Source organism: Alternaria atra (genome assembly GCF_907166805.1).
Source record: "Alternaria atra isolate CS162 genome assembly, contig: 25, whole genome shotgun sequence".
In the NCBI taxonomy this organism is placed as follows: domain Eukaryota; kingdom Fungi; phylum Ascomycota; class Dothideomycetes; order Pleosporales; family Pleosporaceae; genus Alternaria; species Alternaria atra.
In genome coordinates, this window is record NW_025091323.1 from 3,092,390 (window position 1) to 3,111,297 (window position 18,908).

At 52.3% G+C, this 18,908-nt stretch overlaps 6 protein-coding genes across 6 annotated transcripts; 5 read left to right on the forward strand and 1 right to left on the reverse strand.

Moving 5' to 3' along the window:
• Positions 1-136: 136 nt before the first annotated feature.
• ALTATR162_LOCUS6087 (uncharacterized protein) lies at positions 137-4,855 on the reverse strand (the record flags this gene model as incomplete). The annotated part of the gene is made up of 5 exons (XM_043313708.1): positions 137-151; positions 209-1,318; positions 1,369-4,462; positions 4,532-4,715; positions 4,789-4,855. 5 exons carry the CDS (start codon positions 4,853-4,855, stop codon positions 137-139), a joined length of 4,470 nt encoding a protein of 1,489 aa, XP_043169643.1.
• A 1,318-nt stretch (positions 4,856-6,173) lies between these two features.
• Positions 6,174-7,877, forward strand: ALTATR162_LOCUS6088 (uncharacterized protein; the record flags this gene model as incomplete). Its single annotated transcript, XM_043313709.1, has 2 exons — positions 6,174-6,391; positions 6,533-7,877. 2 exons carry the CDS (start codon positions 6,174-6,176, stop codon positions 7,875-7,877), a joined length of 1,563 nt encoding a protein of 520 aa, XP_043169644.1.
• Positions 7,878-9,114: 1,237 nt separating this feature from the next.
• On the forward strand, positions 9,115-10,644 carry ALTATR162_LOCUS6089 (uncharacterized protein; the record flags this gene model as incomplete). Its single annotated transcript, XM_043313710.1, has 2 exons — positions 9,115-9,405; positions 9,463-10,644. The coding sequence occupies 2 exons, from the start codon at positions 9,115-9,117 to the stop codon at positions 10,642-10,644; spliced, it is 1,473 nt and encodes a 490-aa protein (XP_043169645.1).
• A 530-nt stretch (positions 10,645-11,174) lies between these two features.
• ALTATR162_LOCUS6090 (uncharacterized protein) lies at positions 11,175-11,770 on the forward strand (the record flags this gene model as incomplete). Its single annotated transcript, XM_043313711.1, has 2 exons — positions 11,175-11,282; positions 11,333-11,770. The coding sequence occupies 2 exons, from the start codon at positions 11,175-11,177 to the stop codon at positions 11,768-11,770; spliced, it is 546 nt and encodes a 181-aa protein (XP_043169646.1).
• Positions 11,771-14,025: 2,255 nt separating this feature from the next.
• On the forward strand, positions 14,026-15,174 carry ALTATR162_LOCUS6091 (uncharacterized protein; the record flags this gene model as incomplete). The annotated part of the gene is made up of 1 exon (XM_043313712.1): positions 14,026-15,174. The coding sequence occupies one exon, from the start codon at positions 14,026-14,028 to the stop codon at positions 15,172-15,174; it is 1,149 nt and encodes a 382-aa protein (XP_043169647.1).
• A 1,421-nt stretch (positions 15,175-16,595) lies between these two features.
• ALTATR162_LOCUS6092 (uncharacterized protein) lies at positions 16,596-17,549 on the forward strand (the record flags this gene model as incomplete). Its single annotated transcript, XM_043313713.1, has 1 exon — positions 16,596-17,549. One exon carries the CDS (start codon positions 16,596-16,598, stop codon positions 17,547-17,549), a length of 954 nt encoding a protein of 317 aa, XP_043169648.1.
• Between the last annotated feature and the right edge of the window lie 1,359 nt (positions 17,550-18,908).

Sequence of the window (18,908 nt, forward strand, 5' to 3'; positions counted from 1 at the left end):
TCTGCACAAAAGTCCCTGGCAATCCAACCCCGAGGCTGCCAGCAGGGTAAGACCCTAATATTATATAGTAAGAAACCTCATGAGATGCCCAAGTAATCGTTAATCTATATTGAGAATATCTCCCGGTTTCGTAAGTTTATGTGTGCGTTTTCTATAACATTGTCAGCGGCTTATCAACATGAGGCTAGCCGTGAAGCCTGGGACTTACGAGACTGGCAATGGCCGCAGCCGAAGCGAGGTCTGGCTTGCCTGATACACTTCGCTGGGCTGCGCGCGGCAGGCCGCTTCCACTTGTAGCATTGAGTGGTGCTCCATTTGCGGCACGCTTAGTACCCGCTGCTCCAGGTGCAAGTCCTTGCACCGTGGAGTGGCGCCTTGCAGGAGCAGACGTCTTCACAGGGGAGTTGCTGTTGGACACCTGACGCTGACCGCTGGCTGCGGTCCCCCGGCTGAAGCTAGACACTGGAGGCTCCGGAAGGGGTCGGACGCGTGGCTGCGCCGATTGCGGCGGCGGCACTCGCTTTGCAGGCGAAGAAACAGCGGAGGAGCTGTTGAAAGGTCGTCGTTGTTGATTGGTTTTACGCACGCCGGTGATGAACTCATGCTGCAGCGCTTCATCGGGCTTCATTCGACGTTCGGGATCCCATCGTAAACAGCGCGTGATGAAGTCGAGGAAAGCCTCGTCATCACACTTGAGAGCTTGCTGTAGTGTCTTCGAGCTTGGCCTTCGCCTGCGGCCTTTCGAAGAGACCGTAACTCTGGGCTTGCCAAGCGAGTCAAAGAACAACTTCTTCCTGCTACTCTTCTCGATGAGATGCTTCTCTGGAGGCCCAAATATCTCCATGATGCAAGCAAGCTGCTCTTGCTCATTCTCTCCGGGGAAGATAGGGTAACCAGTGAGCAGCTCGGCAAGAATACAACCCAAACTCCACATGTCAATCGGCAGTCCATAGCTCATACCAAGGATGACCTCAGGCGATCGGTAGAATCGCGACTGGATGTACGTGTAGACCTTCTCGGTCTCGAAGCAGCTGGATCCAAAATCGATGACCTTGATTTCTGAGTGTAGCGGGTGCGCAAGTAGAATATTCTCCGGTTTCAAATCGCAGTGAATAACCTTCTGAGTCTTCAAAAGAGTCAACGAGGCCAACATCTGTTTGCAGAACCGGCGGATCAGACGTAGAGAGAAGCCCTTGAATTCGTATGCTTTGATAAACTCGTACAGGTTCATACCGAGAAGCTCAGTAGAGATGCAGAGATGGCCGCGGAAGTAGAAGCTCTGAGTGAAGTTGATCATACTGTGCTTGTTGTCGGGGTCCTGGGATATGTTAGCATGTTGTCCGTGTAAGATGAATGAAATTTATTTACCCATTCGCGCAACTTCTGGAGAATGTTGACTTCGACAAGAGCTTGCTGATGGAACCGCTTCTTGTTACGAATGATCTTGATCGCTTCGAGCCCTCCCGTCTTGTGGTCTACGCAGCGCACAACCTGTCCGAAACTACCCTTTCCAAGCACATCGACGACTTCGTATCTGTAGGCGAGATGGTCTCCCAGGACAATATTGTAATCGCCACGTTCGTCGTCATAGCCAAAGTTTGCTGTCTGCGCATTGAGATCGCCGACGTGCTTTTTGGCGTTCTTCGTTCCGCAGAAGTAGACCTCCTTGTAGTCGATAATCTCCCCCCTCTCGAATATGTTCAAATTGGCCATGCGTACAGCATCACTTGGGGTGACACGCTCCTTGGCCGTGGCGCGCTTGCGAAGCTCGTCAACATCGCGTGCCGCATGCTCGAAGTCTTTCCGCTTCGAAGCAAGCTTCTTCATCTCCTCGTCGGCTAACAGATCATCCCGGTCGAGATTAGGGTCGAGATTACGAGCTTTGAGCATGTTCGACGAGCCCCTCGTGCCCAGCATCCGTTGCATTGGTGTCAAGATTGACGTGGATTTCTGTGTCGCCTGGCTGTTAGCCTGGTCTGTATGCCCTGACACAGCACGTGTTCCACCGCTACCCACGGGTTTACGAGCACTTGACTTCTCGACCTCAGTATCAGCTGCGACCGCTGCTGTAGAAGTCTTGCGACGTCCAAAATCAAGGGATGGCCGGGTTCCACTTTTAGCGGGAGGTGGGGTTGTACCAGTAGCGCCGCTCCAAGTAGCAGATGCAGGTAACCGTGGTGGCGGCATCTCGTTGTGCTTGGGTGGCTGGGGCTGTTGTCTTTGTTCGTCAGCCTTAGGGCCCGGTTTTCGGATCTGCGGATTTTGCGACTGATGTGTCGCAGCTTTTGACGAAGCTCTCCTCCAGCCGCTAAGGCTAAGCTTTCGCCGCAAGGATGAACCAGAGGAAGGCGTTTCTGGTTCTGTCGACTCAGAAGTCTGAATTGAATCCGAGGTATTTTTCTTTTGTAATGGGCGCGGTCCAGCAACCATGCTCTGCATTTCCACATCCTTGGCAGATGATTTGTATTCACCACTGGGTCGTGGCTGCAAGCGAGCGAACTCTCCACTGCCCTTTGGTAATGAATTCGATGAGAAAGGTGTGGTAGCTTGGCGTGTCGGGTTCAGGGTCGGAACAGGTATCGTACCAATGTTTGGGTGAGTATCAAGCGAGGAGTCTGCTGCACGCAGGTTGATTGCTGAACTACTGCTACGTAAGTGTTTATGGTATTCATCGTGGTGATTGTTCCTTGAGAAGAAGTTTGCCTTCGAGGCTGTCATGGGCGTACTAGGCGTTTTATTGGCCGCACGTTTAGGTGGCGGTGTGACATTGCGCTCATCCACCTCGCCAGAAGGCGCAGGGAAAGACGATATCCGATTGTTGAATGGTGTACCAAGTGGTAGCAGGTTCAGCGGCGGTAGTCTGATTGGCTGCAGGTTCTTCTTGCTGGACTGCTGTACCATTGGCGTCCTCTCAGCTTCCGAACCAGCTCCGACTGTTAACCCTCTTCGATGTCTGATGGACCCTGTGCTCCTGTTCAGAACCTCACCGTCCAGGGTCTCGTTGTGCCGAGGTTCAGCTCGTTGCGTGTCGGGTGTCGAAACAGCTTCTTGAGAGGCTGGAGGAGGCGCGTTCATCTTTGAATTTGGTGTATTGAATGCAAAGCTGCTGCGCTCGGGGTCTTTGGGAGACTCGTAGGCTTTTGGTATAGCCGGTACAGGAGGAACCTCTTCTTGTTCCCCACCAGCTGAGCTTTGTACGTTTCGTGGCTTTGGCGCAGGCAAACGTGAGCTTGTTGGAGCAGGATTGGTGCGCAAGGGTATTGATGAAGGACCAACCTTTAGCGAATTTAAGCTCGAGTTTGAAGAAAGCGATATGCCAGAGGCATAAGACTTGCGCTTCTGCTCGGGCGTCGCACGCGCCGAAGAGGGCGTCATGTTCCCTCCCACGGCCAAGGCCGGAGACTGGCTAAAGGCACGCTCGTCGAATGTCTGATCGCCTTGGGGTGTAGGGGGGCCCACTGGGCCGTTTGGCGGATGATTGGGGTTCATGGACAGTCTCCTCAGCCTCCGAGCGTCTGTGGGGCTAATGGTTCGCGCTCCAAGTCCAGATATGTGCGGTGCAGTTGACTGTCGCTTGCTCGACGCGGACGAAGGTGTGTATGATCGTTGCGCAGCGGGAGATCTGCCAGGTGAGCGGGAGTGGTCCAAGGGCATTGTACTTGGATCGGGAGTCATGGAGACGGTCAGATGGCCCGGTTGCTGCCTCGAGGGTGGTTGTAGAGACTTTGCTTTCGCGTTACGTGCAGCAGTTGGGAGCTTGGGTACTCCAGTGGTGGTAGTGTTAAGGTTCGTAGAGAGCGTTTCCCGCCTATTTCCCTTGTTCAATGAAGGCGCGCGGCCGAGTTGAGGCATTGTGTTGTCATTTGCGAGTCTGTCCATTTCGAAGCTACTCGTTGGCAGCATTCCAGGGCCAACACTCTTTCTCGGGGCTCGAGCAGCCGGGTTCGAGGGCGCCTGCGCAGGGAAGTGGCTCTGACGGCGTGATCGGATGGCCATGTTGGTGGGCGGCGGAGGGGGCATTGAGGACGTGTCAGAGCCAGATGCGGTGGAAGCACCACTAGGCTTCCTCGCGGTGGACTGACTGAAGCGGCGAACGAAGGAGCTGCTACGTGTAGGGCGCGTGTCGGTAGGGGTTCCTGTGAATGACGGCATGTTGTTATTGTTGGGGGTAGTGTTGACGGCAGGCACGTTGGTCTTGAACGTGCCAGGCGCAGGAAAGTCGCTTAAGGCGGGCTCATACGCGAGGCTGTTGGCGAAGTCATCAAAGTTGACGGCTGGCAGGAAGTCATAGGAACCAGTGCTCTCGTTCGACTCTTGCTTTGCGGGAGTGCTGATTTGAGGTTGCTTGGTGAAGCTGAAGCGTGGGTTCGAGGGGACGGGGCGCGTCGTCGTCGTCTCATTCGCGGGCGTGGGGAGGAAGGAGCGTGTCTCGAGGGAAGCGATGCTGGCGCCGCTTGCCATTCTATTGATTCACGCGTCAGCTGATCTGTCGTGCAGATTACCTATGTAGGCTGAGGCTGCGGCGTCGTACCTCTGCTTGTTGAAGTCCTGGGGCCGCTCGCGGGGGCCCAACGGCACCTTGGCCCTGCCTCGTCCTGCGGCGTTGTTGTTGATGGTAGGCAGCGGTCGTGCTGCACTTATGGCATTGGATGCACTCGTCTTGCGCAGGCGGCTGCCCTGGTCGCCCGTCTTCTGGAACTTGCGTACGCGATCTTCTGATGAGGTAGGGTTAGCTCCATTCGATACGACGTCGCATTACGCGACTCCCCCCCAAATGCTTTTTCGTACCTGAGGAGCCACTAGAATCCTCGGACATGTTGGACCCTGACCGTTCGGGCACGTTGGTCGATTCCATGGTCCGAGTTGTAGTTCGCGGCTGCGTCGCCATGGTCCACAGATGTCAGCTCCACAGCTAGTGGTGACGACACGGACAGTTCAAGCTCTGTAGTCACGAGATGCTTCAAAAAAAAAGTCTTCCTCTTTCAAAGAACGCCGAGATGGTCTCCAAGCGTCGAGCTTGGGCACCGAGGGAGACCTATGCCGACATGTCGAATGGGCCCGGCTACAGCGGTGAAAGCGATCGGCGGTCGGTAATGAGTCGAGCGAACGGCTATCGGAACTATTCAAGGTTGAGCAATGGTGCAGCGCAAAAAGCACGGCGCTGTGGTGCTGCAAAGGGGCGAGGTGGCCGTTGCTGCGATAGTCGACGTTCGTCAAAGTTACAATGAGGGTCGGCAGCCCGCAAAAGCCACAACTAGGCACTAAGGTTGTCTAGTTGACAAAACCCCTGTCCGCATCTGCCCGTTGCGGCGAATAGGATATTATCAAAACAACTCTCCTCTCCCAGGAAACGGACGCATCGTCCAACGGCCTTACTGTCTCGTCGTCATGTCAGTCAAGCTGCCACGCTCCAGTGCGGAGTAGCTGTACTCCAAGCAGTGCGACCATCACCTGCCAACGACGACTGCACCACCCAAACTACCCCTAGTCTGATTGCACATGGCACGGCTTCCAGCATGTGCATGATTGAACACTCTATAGTGTATGCTATGGGTGCTGTCTATGTTGGGTACCATACGGCTCCGAAACATGACAGCGGGAATTCCGCTGCTACTCCACAGTCCTGGTCTCCATGTCACCACTAATGTACGGCAGAGGCCGTACAATATGATAGAAATCACCATGAGTCTCTAAGTACTTCCAAGTCCGAAAGGTTGTCTGTCCCTGATCATCAAGATTGCGCACCACCAACAACCCGAGTGTGCACGGACACATGTGGGGAAAAACCGCCGGAACGAACAACGTGCCATGGCACAAGCTCAACGCCACGCCCTGTTCACATGCATGTGCGTCATCCGCTTGCTGCACCAAACATCACGCCTGCCTCTCCATCTTCCACGTCGAACCATGAGAACACGCTTTTGAAAGATCGCAATCAAAAGAGCTAGGATAGACTACCATTTTGGGGTTGGCTGGGCAGCTGCTGAACCTCTACACGGATTGGGAAATCGAGACTCAGCCACATGTGACACGCCTACCTACAACACCGCGCAAGAGCAGTGTGACTTCCTCAATCACACCCCGAGACCTGCCTACAACCTCGGCCCTGATTCAGATCTATCTAGTCGCCTGTCTATCAATAGATACAAGAAAAGCATAGTGCAAACCACGCCATGGGCTCCGATAACGCAGAGTCGTGGGCAAACCGCGACACACCTATTCCAGTGGTCCAGGTACATCATGCCTCGAACGATGGCACTCCCACTACAGAAAAGCCACATTCGCATTCGCGCCGGCTGTCGGCTAGCAGGCTCAAAGATAAACTGGAATCATTGGGTGACAACATAAGTCGTGAGTCCAGTAGTAGAGTGGGAGACAAGATGATGAACCTGTAAGTTGTTTGAATTCGAAGATTTTTTGTATGATGTTGCATATCACGGATATCCTTCCCTCGAGCAAGCGAACCATGACGTTTCTGCGCGAGAACCCCCCAGACAAGACCAAAAATCATTGATAGAGCTGATTATTACAGATTACTTGCGCAAGTCCTGCCCTCAGAAGACCTCTCCGACAGCTCGTCTCCAGATTCATCAACACCAAGCGGGAACACACCACAAATCAAGGACCGACGCTCTCGAAGCTATGTCGCCCGCCCCAACTTTAGTATCCCTACCATGTCCTCTAACTTCCGTCGCTTCAACTCACGCATTGGTGTTGCTTTTATTCTTCAAAACCGACTCATTCGTCTTTTCACCTGGGTCCAGCCCACACAAACCCTCTCGTTTCTCCTAGTCTGGACATTTGTGTGTGTCGATCCATATCTTCTACCTGTACTCCCGCTGGCGTGTGGCATGTTCTTCGTCATGGTTCCTGCATATCTAACCCGACATCCGGAGCCTATGGCAAACATGGTGGATATCGATGGCGATCTGTGGAGGGGAAGCTTAGGAGGACCACCACTAGCAGACGCAAAGACGATCAAGCCTGCGCCCGAGTTTAGCAAGGACTTCTTCCGCAACATGCGCGATCTGCAGAACTGCATGGAGGACTTCAGCCGCGGCCACGACGCTGTACTGAGCTTCATCACACCGCTTACTAACTTCAGCAATGAGAACCTGTCATCGATGCTCTATCTCATCCTACTTGTCGCGTCGGTTTTGTTGTTTATATCGGCGCATCTACTACCATGGCGCGCGATATTTCTCGTCATCGGATACACTTTGACGGCATTGGGTCACCCTAACGTTCAAGACCTCCTCACAACGCCCGAGAGCGAAAAGTTCATCTCCGATGCAGAGCACGAAAGCCGTTCTTTCCTCCTCACCATCTCGCGCGCAGACATCGAACTGGAGACATCACCAGAGACGCGCGAAGTAGAAATCTTCGAATTACAGCACCGTGCCCTACACGATCAGCATGGCGAGTACGAGGGCTTCATGTTCTCACCATCACCTTACTCCCCTTTATCGCCTTCTAGGATCAGCGGCGACAGACCTCGTGGCACACCGTTCTTCGAAGACGTACTCCCACCCCGTGGCTGGCGCTGGAGTGACAAGAAGTGGACACTCGATTTGTTATCTCGTGAATGGGTCGAAGATCGTTGTGTCACAGGCGTGGAAGTTGAGGTCGAGGGTGAGCGATGGGTCACGGATTTACACTACGAAGTTCTTGAAAGTGATGGAGAGAAAGCCAATGCCGCAAAGGCCAAGTTAAAGAAGCGGACCGGATCAAAGGGAAGCATCAGGGATATTGGAGATCAAGAGAAGGAGGTTCTGCGCCGGGCATGGGAGAGCCATGCGCCGAGTCGCAAGGGCGAATGGAGGAGGCGGAGATGGGTGCGGGGTGTGGAGAGGATACCTTGGAGGGAGAGTCAGTAATGTTGGAGTATCGCGGGAAACAAACATAGATGTTGTAGTTCTCGTTTGCTCCACTAGAGTTCTTCATCATGCTTCGTCGTACTTCATTGATGTGGTGTCATTAGCATCTCGGATTCCATCACCACCATCATATCCCGACTCGGCGGAATAGCAAACACATTTTCTTAGGACTACAAGAAGTTTACTGTATGCACAGATAGCCCAACGGTCGACATGCGGTTCCTGATCTGCGACCTTAGCTTGCTGCCACTGCAGTAGCGTCGGAGCACAGGAACGGGATTTTGCGGGGAGGTGTACAGCGCTGGATTGGTTGTGTGTAGCCTTGTGCGAAGATTCAATTCTCGCGTCGTGATCTCATCACAAGAGGCGAAAACCATCATCGTGCATTTCACATGGCATGTCTCAGCCATCATCTCCGGATTTAACAGTTTAACCCGCGCTTCCTCTCCAACGGCCGATTCACCGATTTCGGCAGCCAGCCGTTTCATGCAGGGTACCTACGCTAGTGTGGAGGGAGAGTTAGTAGCCCGTCGGCCAGCCGCGCTACCTCCGCCTATAGTAGAATCATCGAATCCAAGAGTAAATTGATTGCTAATGTGACCCAAGGTGACGCCCACGGAACAGATTGCGCGGAGAGCTCGGAACGAAGATTTCTCTTAGGCAATTACTGAGCATTGCGCGTTTCGGCCTGCTTCTTTGACACAATCCACCAAGGTTCGCAGCCGCGGCCGGAAGGCAAATATAACGCTGCTGGTTCTCTCTCACTGTTTCTCTGCCTGTTTCACTACTCTTCGTGTTCCAGTTGCAGCTTAGTCAATTCAACTGTTTGTTACTGTTCTTCTGGCCTAACCCCTCCAAACTCGGAACCAACTCATTTGGTGCCTAGGTCCCACCTCCGTGACAACCTACCAGACAAGCCTAGATTCCTTTCGCCCACACACAAGCACCACATAATTAGGTTATTCCTACTCCAACCTCCACATATTGTGCCTTGAAAGATTCGGCGATCCCTCGACTACTTCTGGGGTAATTGTTGGGTGGCGACTACCTCTACGGCCGTTGGTCAAAGTACACTAATCCTCCGGCTCCGATTGTATCACGCGACATCACTTGCGCACCAACCTTCGAAGGCTGAAAAGTATCCAAGTGATTGATCAACGACCACCTTTGGATATCACCGAGACCTTTGTCCTTCTAGCATAAAAACTCCCAAATTTCTTCGACATCAACCATCACAATGCTTCCGGCTCTGCCTCGGTTGGGCGACTACGACATATCAGCCCAGAACGGCTTCTTGCCTGACGAAATACCCCTCGACGTTCTACCAGATCGCTACTACCAGCCATGGGAGACGATCGTACGCAACTTTCAGAGCTTGATCCTCGCCAGGCGGCTACGTCGGATAGTCGACGCACTTCCAGTACTCGAGACCGACCTCCTTCTCACAGAAGCTGAGTGGCGGCGAGCGTATTCCATTTTAGGATTCATCGCCCACGCATACATCTGGGGCGGTGACAGGCCATCCGATGTAAGTCTTGGAAACCCACGTCTTCCGATGCGATGCATTGCTAACAATCCTATGCAGATTGTGCCACCCTCTATCTCGATACCGTTCTTGGGAACATGCAGACACCTGGAGCTTCCGCCAGTAGCAACCTTTGCAGGTGTGTGCTTGTGGAACTGGCGGCCCCTGTTCGATAGCGAGCCTACAGACACCTTGGACAACCTTGCAACACACATGACCTTCACTGGCTCGATGGATGAGTCATGGTTCTACCTGGTATCCGTAGCGATCGAAGCGAGAGCTGGACCAGTTATTCCGATGATGATCAAAGCTATTGCGGCAGCTAGACAAGGCGACAGCAACACGGTCGTGCAGTGTTTACGATCGTTTGCTGAGAGGCTTGATGAGATAGGCGCTCTTTTGGAGCGCATGTACGAGAGCTGTGATCCGCATGTCTTCTACCACCGCATCCGACCATTTCTAGCTGGAAGTAAGAACATGGCGGACGCAGGTCTTCCAAACGGAGTCATGTTCGATGATGGCAGTGGCCAACAGCCCTATGTGCAGTTCAGTGGCGGAAGCAATGCTCAGAGCTCTACCATCCAGTTCTTCGACATCGTACTAGGGGTTGAGCATAGACCCACCGGTGAGAAGCGGACAGAGCCAGGAAATCCAGCTTTATCTGGACCTTCGCATGGCTTCATCCAAGATATGCGCAACTATATGCCTGGACCTCACCGTAGGTTCCTAGAGCACATGGAGAGTGTTGCAAACATCCGAGAATACGTTACGCTGAATCGCAAGGACCGGGCCCTTACAACTGCCTACGATGCATGCCTGGCAATGCTGCGAAGCTTGCGCGACAAGCACATCCAGCTCGTCTCGCGGTATATCATCATCAAGTCGCGTGAGACACAGTCGCACGCCCGATCGGTGTCGCCCAAGCAAGCAAACACCCAGCGTGTCAACCTCGCCAATACTATGGCTCGCACTGGAAGTAAGAAGCTCCGCGGTACAGGAGGTACAGCTTTAATTCCTTTCCTTAAGCAAGCGCGAGATGAGACGGGCGAGCCGGCAATCGATGCGTGGGCAAAGCGATTGCTTAACAACGGGCCAGCAGAGATTGGCGCGTCCTTTGGTGTTGATGATGGCGTTGCCCGGCTAGGCAAGATAACAGAAGGTTTCAACGGGCAAGTTGAGATTGTTGGTCTTGCTGGTACTTGGAGTGTTGATGATAGCGAGGGAGGTATCTGTCATTGGTGATGGATGAGAACAAGACCCTCAAAAGCAATCTCTTTCTGGCGTTTGGATTTGGGACGAACATACCCTTCTCGACACATCTGCACGAGCAAATATATTTTCATGTTTTAGCAATTTGCTCTCGACTCACTCATGCCCCATGCCCTGGCCATGAATTACTGATATTCATGGATGGCCGGTGTCTACTCGGTGAAATATCTACAATTGCATCATAGTACATGTCAAAAGATCATTTGATCCCTAAAGCGATGTCATCTAGACCCACGAACATTGTGAAACAGACCACGAGTGTTGCACATGTCGCGTTTTCAAGCGCCACCTTCGTCAGATCTCCCGCGCAGGGCAAAGTTGCGCGTCGCGAGAGCCCAACGCGTGGGGCATGACGTCATACTTCACATGCTCCAGCAACTTGCCAAACAAACAGAGGGATATATATATAACCCACCGCGATAACGACTCAAGGCTCCATACAGCTACAGCCCTCATAAAACACTTAGATTTTCAAATTAAACCACAAACGCAACAACACAATCATGTCTTCAAACAAGGACCAGACCTCAACTCCTCAATCCTACTTGGACCAAGCCGCAGGCGCTGTCCAGAGCGCCATCGGCTCTCTCACAGGCAATACCGCCGACAAGGTCAGTCAAGCTAGTCTCTCCTCTCGGAATGCACATACTAACCCTACCAGGCCCAAGGCGAAAACCGTAAGGATACCGCTGCCGCCGAACACGACCTCTCCCACTCCGCCGCCAAAGCCGGTCCATTCTCCGTAACACCCTCGGGCGGCGTCGCAAAGGACAACTCGGACCGCACAGAAGGCTCATGGAACCAAAACATGGGCGCTGCCAAAGAAGCATTCGGTGGTCTCGTCGGCGCCGAGGGTATCAAGCAACAGGGTATCCAACAGAACAAGGAGGGCAAGGAGCAAGAAGCTGCTGGACAGGTTAACGATCTGGGTAAGGGTATTGGAGATAGACTTGGTGGTGCTGTCGGGGGTGCGGTTGCAGGTCTAACGGGTAATGCGGCGCAGAAGGAGGAGGCGCAACGGCAGCATGATGAGGGAAAGGCAAGACAGAGGGGTGTTGAGGCGGATTTGCAGAAGCAGGCCGAGGCTGAGAGCCGTTAAGCCGATGATTTGGTGTGAAAATCTCCTTTGGAGAGGATAAACGTGTATGATGGACTTTGGATTGGTTGATACCCGATGGATGATACGCCCTGTTTCTTCGAGACTTGCGCTGTGGTTGCAAAACACATGAAAAATATGTTAGCTATAACTCAATAAGCTCGTTTCTAAAGCTTCACACGGAAGAAAGATGCTTTTTTTCTTTTTCAAAGGATAGCGTGCTTCGAATGCATATCTCTAGTGTGTTGTCCATGTTCACAAATATCTCGATGTGCAAAGCAATTCCGATCGATTCCAGCCACACACCGGCATGTTCCTCGAGAGATGCACAGTTGGCACAACGCCAAGCTCGCCGGCGATCTATCCGTGCATAGCTTTGCGCTACCCATTGCTAGGGACTTTGTGAAAGAAAATTGCGGAGTTGCGTCCCTTACGCCAAACCCACAGAGGGTTCAACAGGGCTGGTCAAAGTGGAATGAGAGCTCCAATCGGTCGACCTAACCCCCAGATATTAGCCACACCTAGCTATGAATAGAAGCATACGCCACATGTTGAGGCTTGACATCATCGTTAGCGGCGCTTGACGCGAGGTGATGGGTGGTGGATCGACGGCACATGGTCGTCGAGCTTGCGTAGCTGGTGTGGCTGGTACACGGTCCAGGCCTCTTAGCCAGGAGCTTCTTTCACCGTCCAAAGACATGAACATCTAACAGATGAGGCTCGGAAAGACGTCCGCAGGTGAATCCAGGATAGACCAAGTATCACGATGCATTTCTCCACAGTCTCGGAACGTGGCATGCGTCACACGCATGGCTTTACATGCAATTTCCACCTGGAAGCGCTGCTTGGAAGTTTGATCGCGCAACTTGCTTTGTGAGTCGGAACACTCGGACGTATGACGCCAGCCACAGGGTGTGGCGCGTAAAACCGGCAGCGGGTACGCGGCATCGCTGCCATCCTTGCCAAATTTCGCTGGCTACGTCACTCTCATGGTCATGAGCTGCCCGCGTCACTGCCATAAATACTAACCTGGCTCCCGCTGTTTGGCACAACTCATCACACCATCAATACACACTCTATTACAACTGCTCCAGTACTAGAGAACCACCTCTTCATACAAGAACAACTCCAACACACTCAACCCATCCAATATGCCCTTCACCGCCAGGTATGTCAGCCCCAGCAACCGCTAGCCTCACTGGCAGCAGACGTCGATACTAACAATCTCCAGCGACATTTGCAAGATCCTCCTTGCCATCATCCTGCCTCCTCTGGGTGTCTTCCTTGAGCGCGGATGCAACGCTGATTTCCTTATCAACATCCTGTTGACCGTCCTCGGTTACATTCCGGTGAGTTCCGGTTTACACACCACGACTGATGAACACGTTACTAACGACCAATCCAGGGTATCATCCACGCTCTGTACATCATATTCAAGTTTTAGCGGGGGCGCGCAAACATCCTTCACGATGCCGCGATAGCGGCTTGACGATCAACGTCACATCTCGATACCCATCTTCATCTTTTTTCGCCAACGTCAACACTTTACCGATACTCGACTCTCGCCAACATCTATCGATATTTGCGATGCTAGGTACTGCTTAGCATGGGGGTTATCCGAGCTTCCGGTCGGGTGAAGGTGGCTTGGCTTGGCTCCGTCCGTAATGTCATGAATAGCTTTAGGTTACGCCGTCTTGGTTCCCTAGGACTCTCTTGAGCTTTCTTGCGAGTATCCTGGTGTGTTCCTACGAGCGTGCTGTAATGAGAATTAATCCAACATTCTACAAACAAGTTCATAATTTCTCGCTGTGAAGTTCGAATGCGACAACAGATTCGATATTATTATTGTTGCATTTGCATCAACGTCTCATCTGTAGTGAATGCAGACAATATAATAGCAAGGATGCTTTTCGTTCTGGAGTTGGTCAAGGCCATGGCCATAGTGCCAATACTAACCATCTAAATATACGGCTTATCAGCAGTCATCCACTCAGGAGTCGACAGTGCGCGCCCAATAACCGGTGCTCATATTTAACGCGCACCCTTCCCCAGTCCGATGTGTGGCTGAATCAAGGGCACGATGCGATGCTTGGCACGTGCCTCGCCGTTCTTTCCAAGGTTCACGCGCTCCGCACCAGCATTCACGACCGTGACACCTCGCCCATTTCGACCCTTATGTATTCCCTCCAGTCCGAAACGTATCACTCACCCTATTCCTATCGTTTGAAGCGCAAGGCGCGATATAAATACCGCCCAATATGAGCTTTATGACAGCTACGCTTACAGCCGCCGAAATCAACGCTCTTAGCGACCCGACCAAATCAAATGACGACGCGATCCGCGATCTTGATGCAGCTTCCCACTCGTTCAGCGTTGATGTCGCGCCCTTCTTCCAGTCGATACGGGTCAAAAATACACTCGATGCATACGTCGAGCGGGCGAAGCTAGAGCCGAGTCTACAAGTGCTCGTGGTGATCTTGAACTGCGAATACAAGCTCTGGAAGGCACATGAAGAGATATCCATGAGACACAAACCTTACTTGACGCACTGGGTGGAGGCTCTCATGAAGACCAACGAGGAGTCAGCCAAGGAGCATGTTGATACGCTCACTAGCAGCGGCACGAAGGCCGGACCCTCTACAGCGGACATCCGGAAAACTAGGGCGAGATACATCACAGTGTTACTATCGGAGGAACCATCGTCTTCACAAGCGACGCCACAAACAATACTTGCGAAGCTACACGACGAGGATGCGCTAGCAGCATTCGATCCGCTGCCGTACATGCAGATGCTTGTTGAGGAAGAAGTCTGGGACAAGCTGCCCGAGTCGCAAGTACGAGCTTCTGAACGGCCTGCTCAAAAGCCCATACCAACGGCGAAAGAGAAGAAGTCGCTGCACAAGGGTCAAGCGCAAGAAGTTGACAGCTCACAGTCATGGGACGATGTTATACTTCGAAAGCTCAAGGAAGAACCTGAACAGGCCGTTCAAGAACTCGAGCATCTCCCACTCGAGATCCCATCGCTCGACTTCCTTACGAAACTCCACGTCAATCGCACCTTCGAGGACCTCGGCATCGACGGTCAAGACGTTACCCTTCATTATATACAACACGCACTGCGGCTCATAGAGAAGATGGAGGCGCCTCCTCCAACGTCACAGCAGGATACAACGACCAATGGTCCTACCAACGGCGTTGGCAACGGCATCCCAATTGTAGAGTACGGGAAGGAAGCGCAAAGCCGTGCCGTCATCATACTGCTACTGTTCATCAAGAGTTCGATCAGCAAGGGTTTCCTGGAAGCGACATCACTCTTCTTTGAGCTTCAGGAGATATGCGTGCGATATGTATGGATCAAAGAGGTTAGGGACTTCCGGGCTTGGGCACAAGGACAGTTAGGTAACTAGAAGTTGACCAAGAAGAAGACGAAGAAGGCAGTGCGAGGCCGTATTGCACAAAAAGGTTGTGGATGCTAGAGGTCGACATAGAATTGATCAGTAGGGCGAAGTAAGGTACACTGATGCATTGATTCAAGGCTTGCCTGCAAAGATGACCAGTGTTGTTGACAGTGATACTGTAATTTTTAGGCGGACAGTTTCTGCGACTGCAGCGCTTGCCTCACGATGCGGCTACTGCAGTTACTGCTCCATATGGCGGGGCTCTTACAAGCCTTGTTAGAGCCGGACAGAACATAGCGAAACGCCGTGGGAGTTGATGCATAGAATTCTGCATTCAGAACCTGCATGTTGCTGGACCATCTGACCGCTCTACGTTCTCGAAGCTGTCACGATAAACCTTCTTTGCTATTACAGTGTTGCAGTGGAGCAAGTGGAAGTGTCGAATTCCAGTCATGGTCCTGCTCGAGGCCGCTTCAAGGTTTCGGAAATATCCGTGACTGAAGTTGAGGCAAGAAGCAACGCGCTAGCCCTCGAACGATGCTAAACTTTAAAGTTTCAAAACCCGCTACTGAAACAACCATGGCCTTCCCACCTCGGCCGGATTGCTAGCTAACCGTTCACGAACGACAAAGCGGTGAATAGTTTCCGGCAACGGCGACAGAACCCTTTTGTTGCTTCCTTCTGGTATGCAACTACAAGCAGCGAACGAATGCACAGTTTCTGTATCTCGTAGTAACAACACGAAGAGATGGTACCTACGAAACGTTGTTCTCAAGATACCGTTTCGATCGCCGAGTTTAGAACGAAACCTGGCTGCTGATACACATCTGCGGGTGATGTGCCTTCTCAGATACCAAACGTCAATGCACACTGCCACAACGCGACATCGTTGTTCCGAACAAGCCTTAGCAAATCCTGAACCAAGCTTCTGGAGATGATTCTCCCGCAGTGGAGATCCTAGCGGAATGGATCATAGTGGAGTAACCCTGACCATCGTTCGACCAGCATCGTCTCAGCTCTCCGTTCTGAGTTTGTGCTCCCAGTATCACAGCCTCCCTCCACCGCCATCATCGTGTTTGGCCATGGCAGCAAGGGGCCGCGGGCGCTATCTTCCTTGGTAGATCGGAGACACAGTCCGGCGAATGCTTGTGTCTATGCTAAGCTTTCGGCAGCATCAAATCCATCACCAGAGAGTTGTATATAAACCTCTCTGCTCGTCCTCCTAGAGTCAATATCACCATCACTCAACATTTCAATCAACCAGACTCGCTTCTTTTATTCTTTTCCGTCCTTCTAATTACATTCTTGCGCCGGTCGCTTGCTTAATTCACTACTCATTTACATCTTTCTCAATCAATCCTTTCGACATCACAGTCCTTATTTTCCAATCTTCAACAACCTTTTTATAATCCAACTCCATATCCATCAAGATGCGTTACTCTCTCGCTATCGTTGCTGCTATTGCCGCCTCCGTCCAGGCCCACGGTGTCGTCTCTGAGATCCAGGGTGCCAATGGCGTAAACATGCCTGGTCTTTCCGTCCAGGACGGTACTCCTCGTGACTGCGCCTCTCCCCTCTGCGGCTCTGAGGCTGATACTTCCATCATCCGTAACCGTGAGATGGGTGGCAAGGCCTCTGCTCTCGGACGCACTCAGGGTGGCGGTGCCGTTGACGCTGGTGCTGCTATCGCCATGTTCATGGGAGGTGGTGCTGGTGGCGCTGCTACTGGAGCTGCCGGCGCTGGTGCTGCTACCGGTGCTGGTGCCGCTACTGGTGCTAATGGTGCTACTGGTGCTACTAGAGCCGGTGCTGCTGCCAACAACAAGCGTGGTCTTCTCGACGCTCTTACTGGTGGCGCTGGAGGCGCTGGTGCTGCCGCTGGTGGTGCTGCTGCCGCTGGTACCAAGACCCCCAAGGGAACCACTGAGCAGGGTGTTGCCGCTGCCGCTGGTACCGGAGCTACCTCTGGTCTTCCCACCACCGCCGACGACGGCACAATCACTATGACCTTCCACCAAGTCAACCAGGACGGTGCAGGCCCACTGACCGCTCAGATCGACGCCACCTCCGGTGGAACCGACCCCGCTGCCTTCCAGGACGCCACTGTCACCCAGAACGTCCCCGGTATCGGTATTGGAGGTCTCTCTGCCGCGTCCGTCATGGACTTCCCCGTCAAGGTCCAGATGCCCGCTGGCATGACCTGCCAGGGTACCGCCGGCGGTGCCAGCAACGTCTGCATCGTCCGCATGCAGAACTCTGCCCTCGCCGGTCCCTTTGGTGGCTCCGCTGCCTTCACCCAGAGCACTGCGGCCAAGAAGCGCGCTGTTGAGTACAACCTCCGCAAGCGCCACATGGCCCGCGGTATCCTCGGAAAGCCTGAGTAAGCATCTCATCATCATGCTTTTCTCTTCATGGCCCAGGGCATCAGCAATCTCGATACACGTACGACAAAACAAGAGTTGGATTAATATAATATTTGAGAGAGATACGATAACAAGAACAACTTGTGGTTTGCTGGGCAATTCACGGGGGTGAGAGGGAAACACAAGAGTATGAATAGAGTGAGCTCGGTTCAGGATCCATCACGATGGGTTTGATGCCACTCCTTTAGTTCTGTACATAACTGACCTACCATACACTCATTTACTTGAGTTGTTGTTTTATATACTGTAATTAGTTGGATGGAAGACGGGGGGTGTTCCTTGACGCTTTAGGATAGGAGCATTCCAGTTTGTATATAGATGAATTTGAGCGAGTCTGGTTAATGTCTTTTGCTGTTGGCTGTGTGATTTCAGTGATTGAGTGATCAATCGATAAACTACTAATGTATTTTGATTCTAGATTAACAGGGCAATCGTGCACACTGAAAGAACAGGAAACGTACATTCGCAGTTAGAAACAAGTTGTATCGATGCCATGTATACACCATCAATTGGTATTAAGCATAGATTCCCGTAGGAGCCTACAGAAGCAAGAGATGGCACAGTTTACGTTTCCAATCCTCTAGCTTGTCCCCGCCTCTTGCAACATCCAACTTAGGATTCTGGAACACACTGCATAGCTCCTCGAAAAGTGTTTGGGTGGAATTCTCGTAGTGCGGTGTGATAACCCATAGCTCGGATTCTCGTGGAGAAAGTAGTGAAAGCAATGCAAATATACGATCGCGTGGATCAAAACAGCTGGTTTCCCACGTCATGGACAGCAACATGTTTAGGTTAAACATTTTGTCCTGAGGACGAGATTCCTCGGAAATTATGGCCCAGGCTGTTGTTCCAACATGGATCACATCATAGCCCTCGGCGGGGTCCAGGCATTTAATGTTGAGCCACTATTGAGCTATTAGCGCAAACAGTAATCTAGAGTAAGACATTTGACGCATTGGTTTAGAGCTTTGCCTCTTACATATATAAGAGGATGTTCAACGCTGCCTCACAGCTGCCTACGTAGGAAGCAGGACAATGGACGCTGTTACTAAATCCTCTTACTTGAGCTAATATATACGATAACGAAAGAACGTACTATCAGGAAGTTAACTAGATATCTTAAAAACACGTGGGAGCTTAACCCCTAAGCATTTTATTTTGTATGGTGCATTGGCCGCACCAAAGAATGACGTTGGCTGAGAGCACAGACTCTTGCATAATCCATGTATGAGTCCAGTAGCGGTGAGTATAAAGGCATCCAAGGCCTGCAGAGTGCTGAGACAAGTCTGTACTTGCGAGTTTGTCTTGTGAAAACCCCTT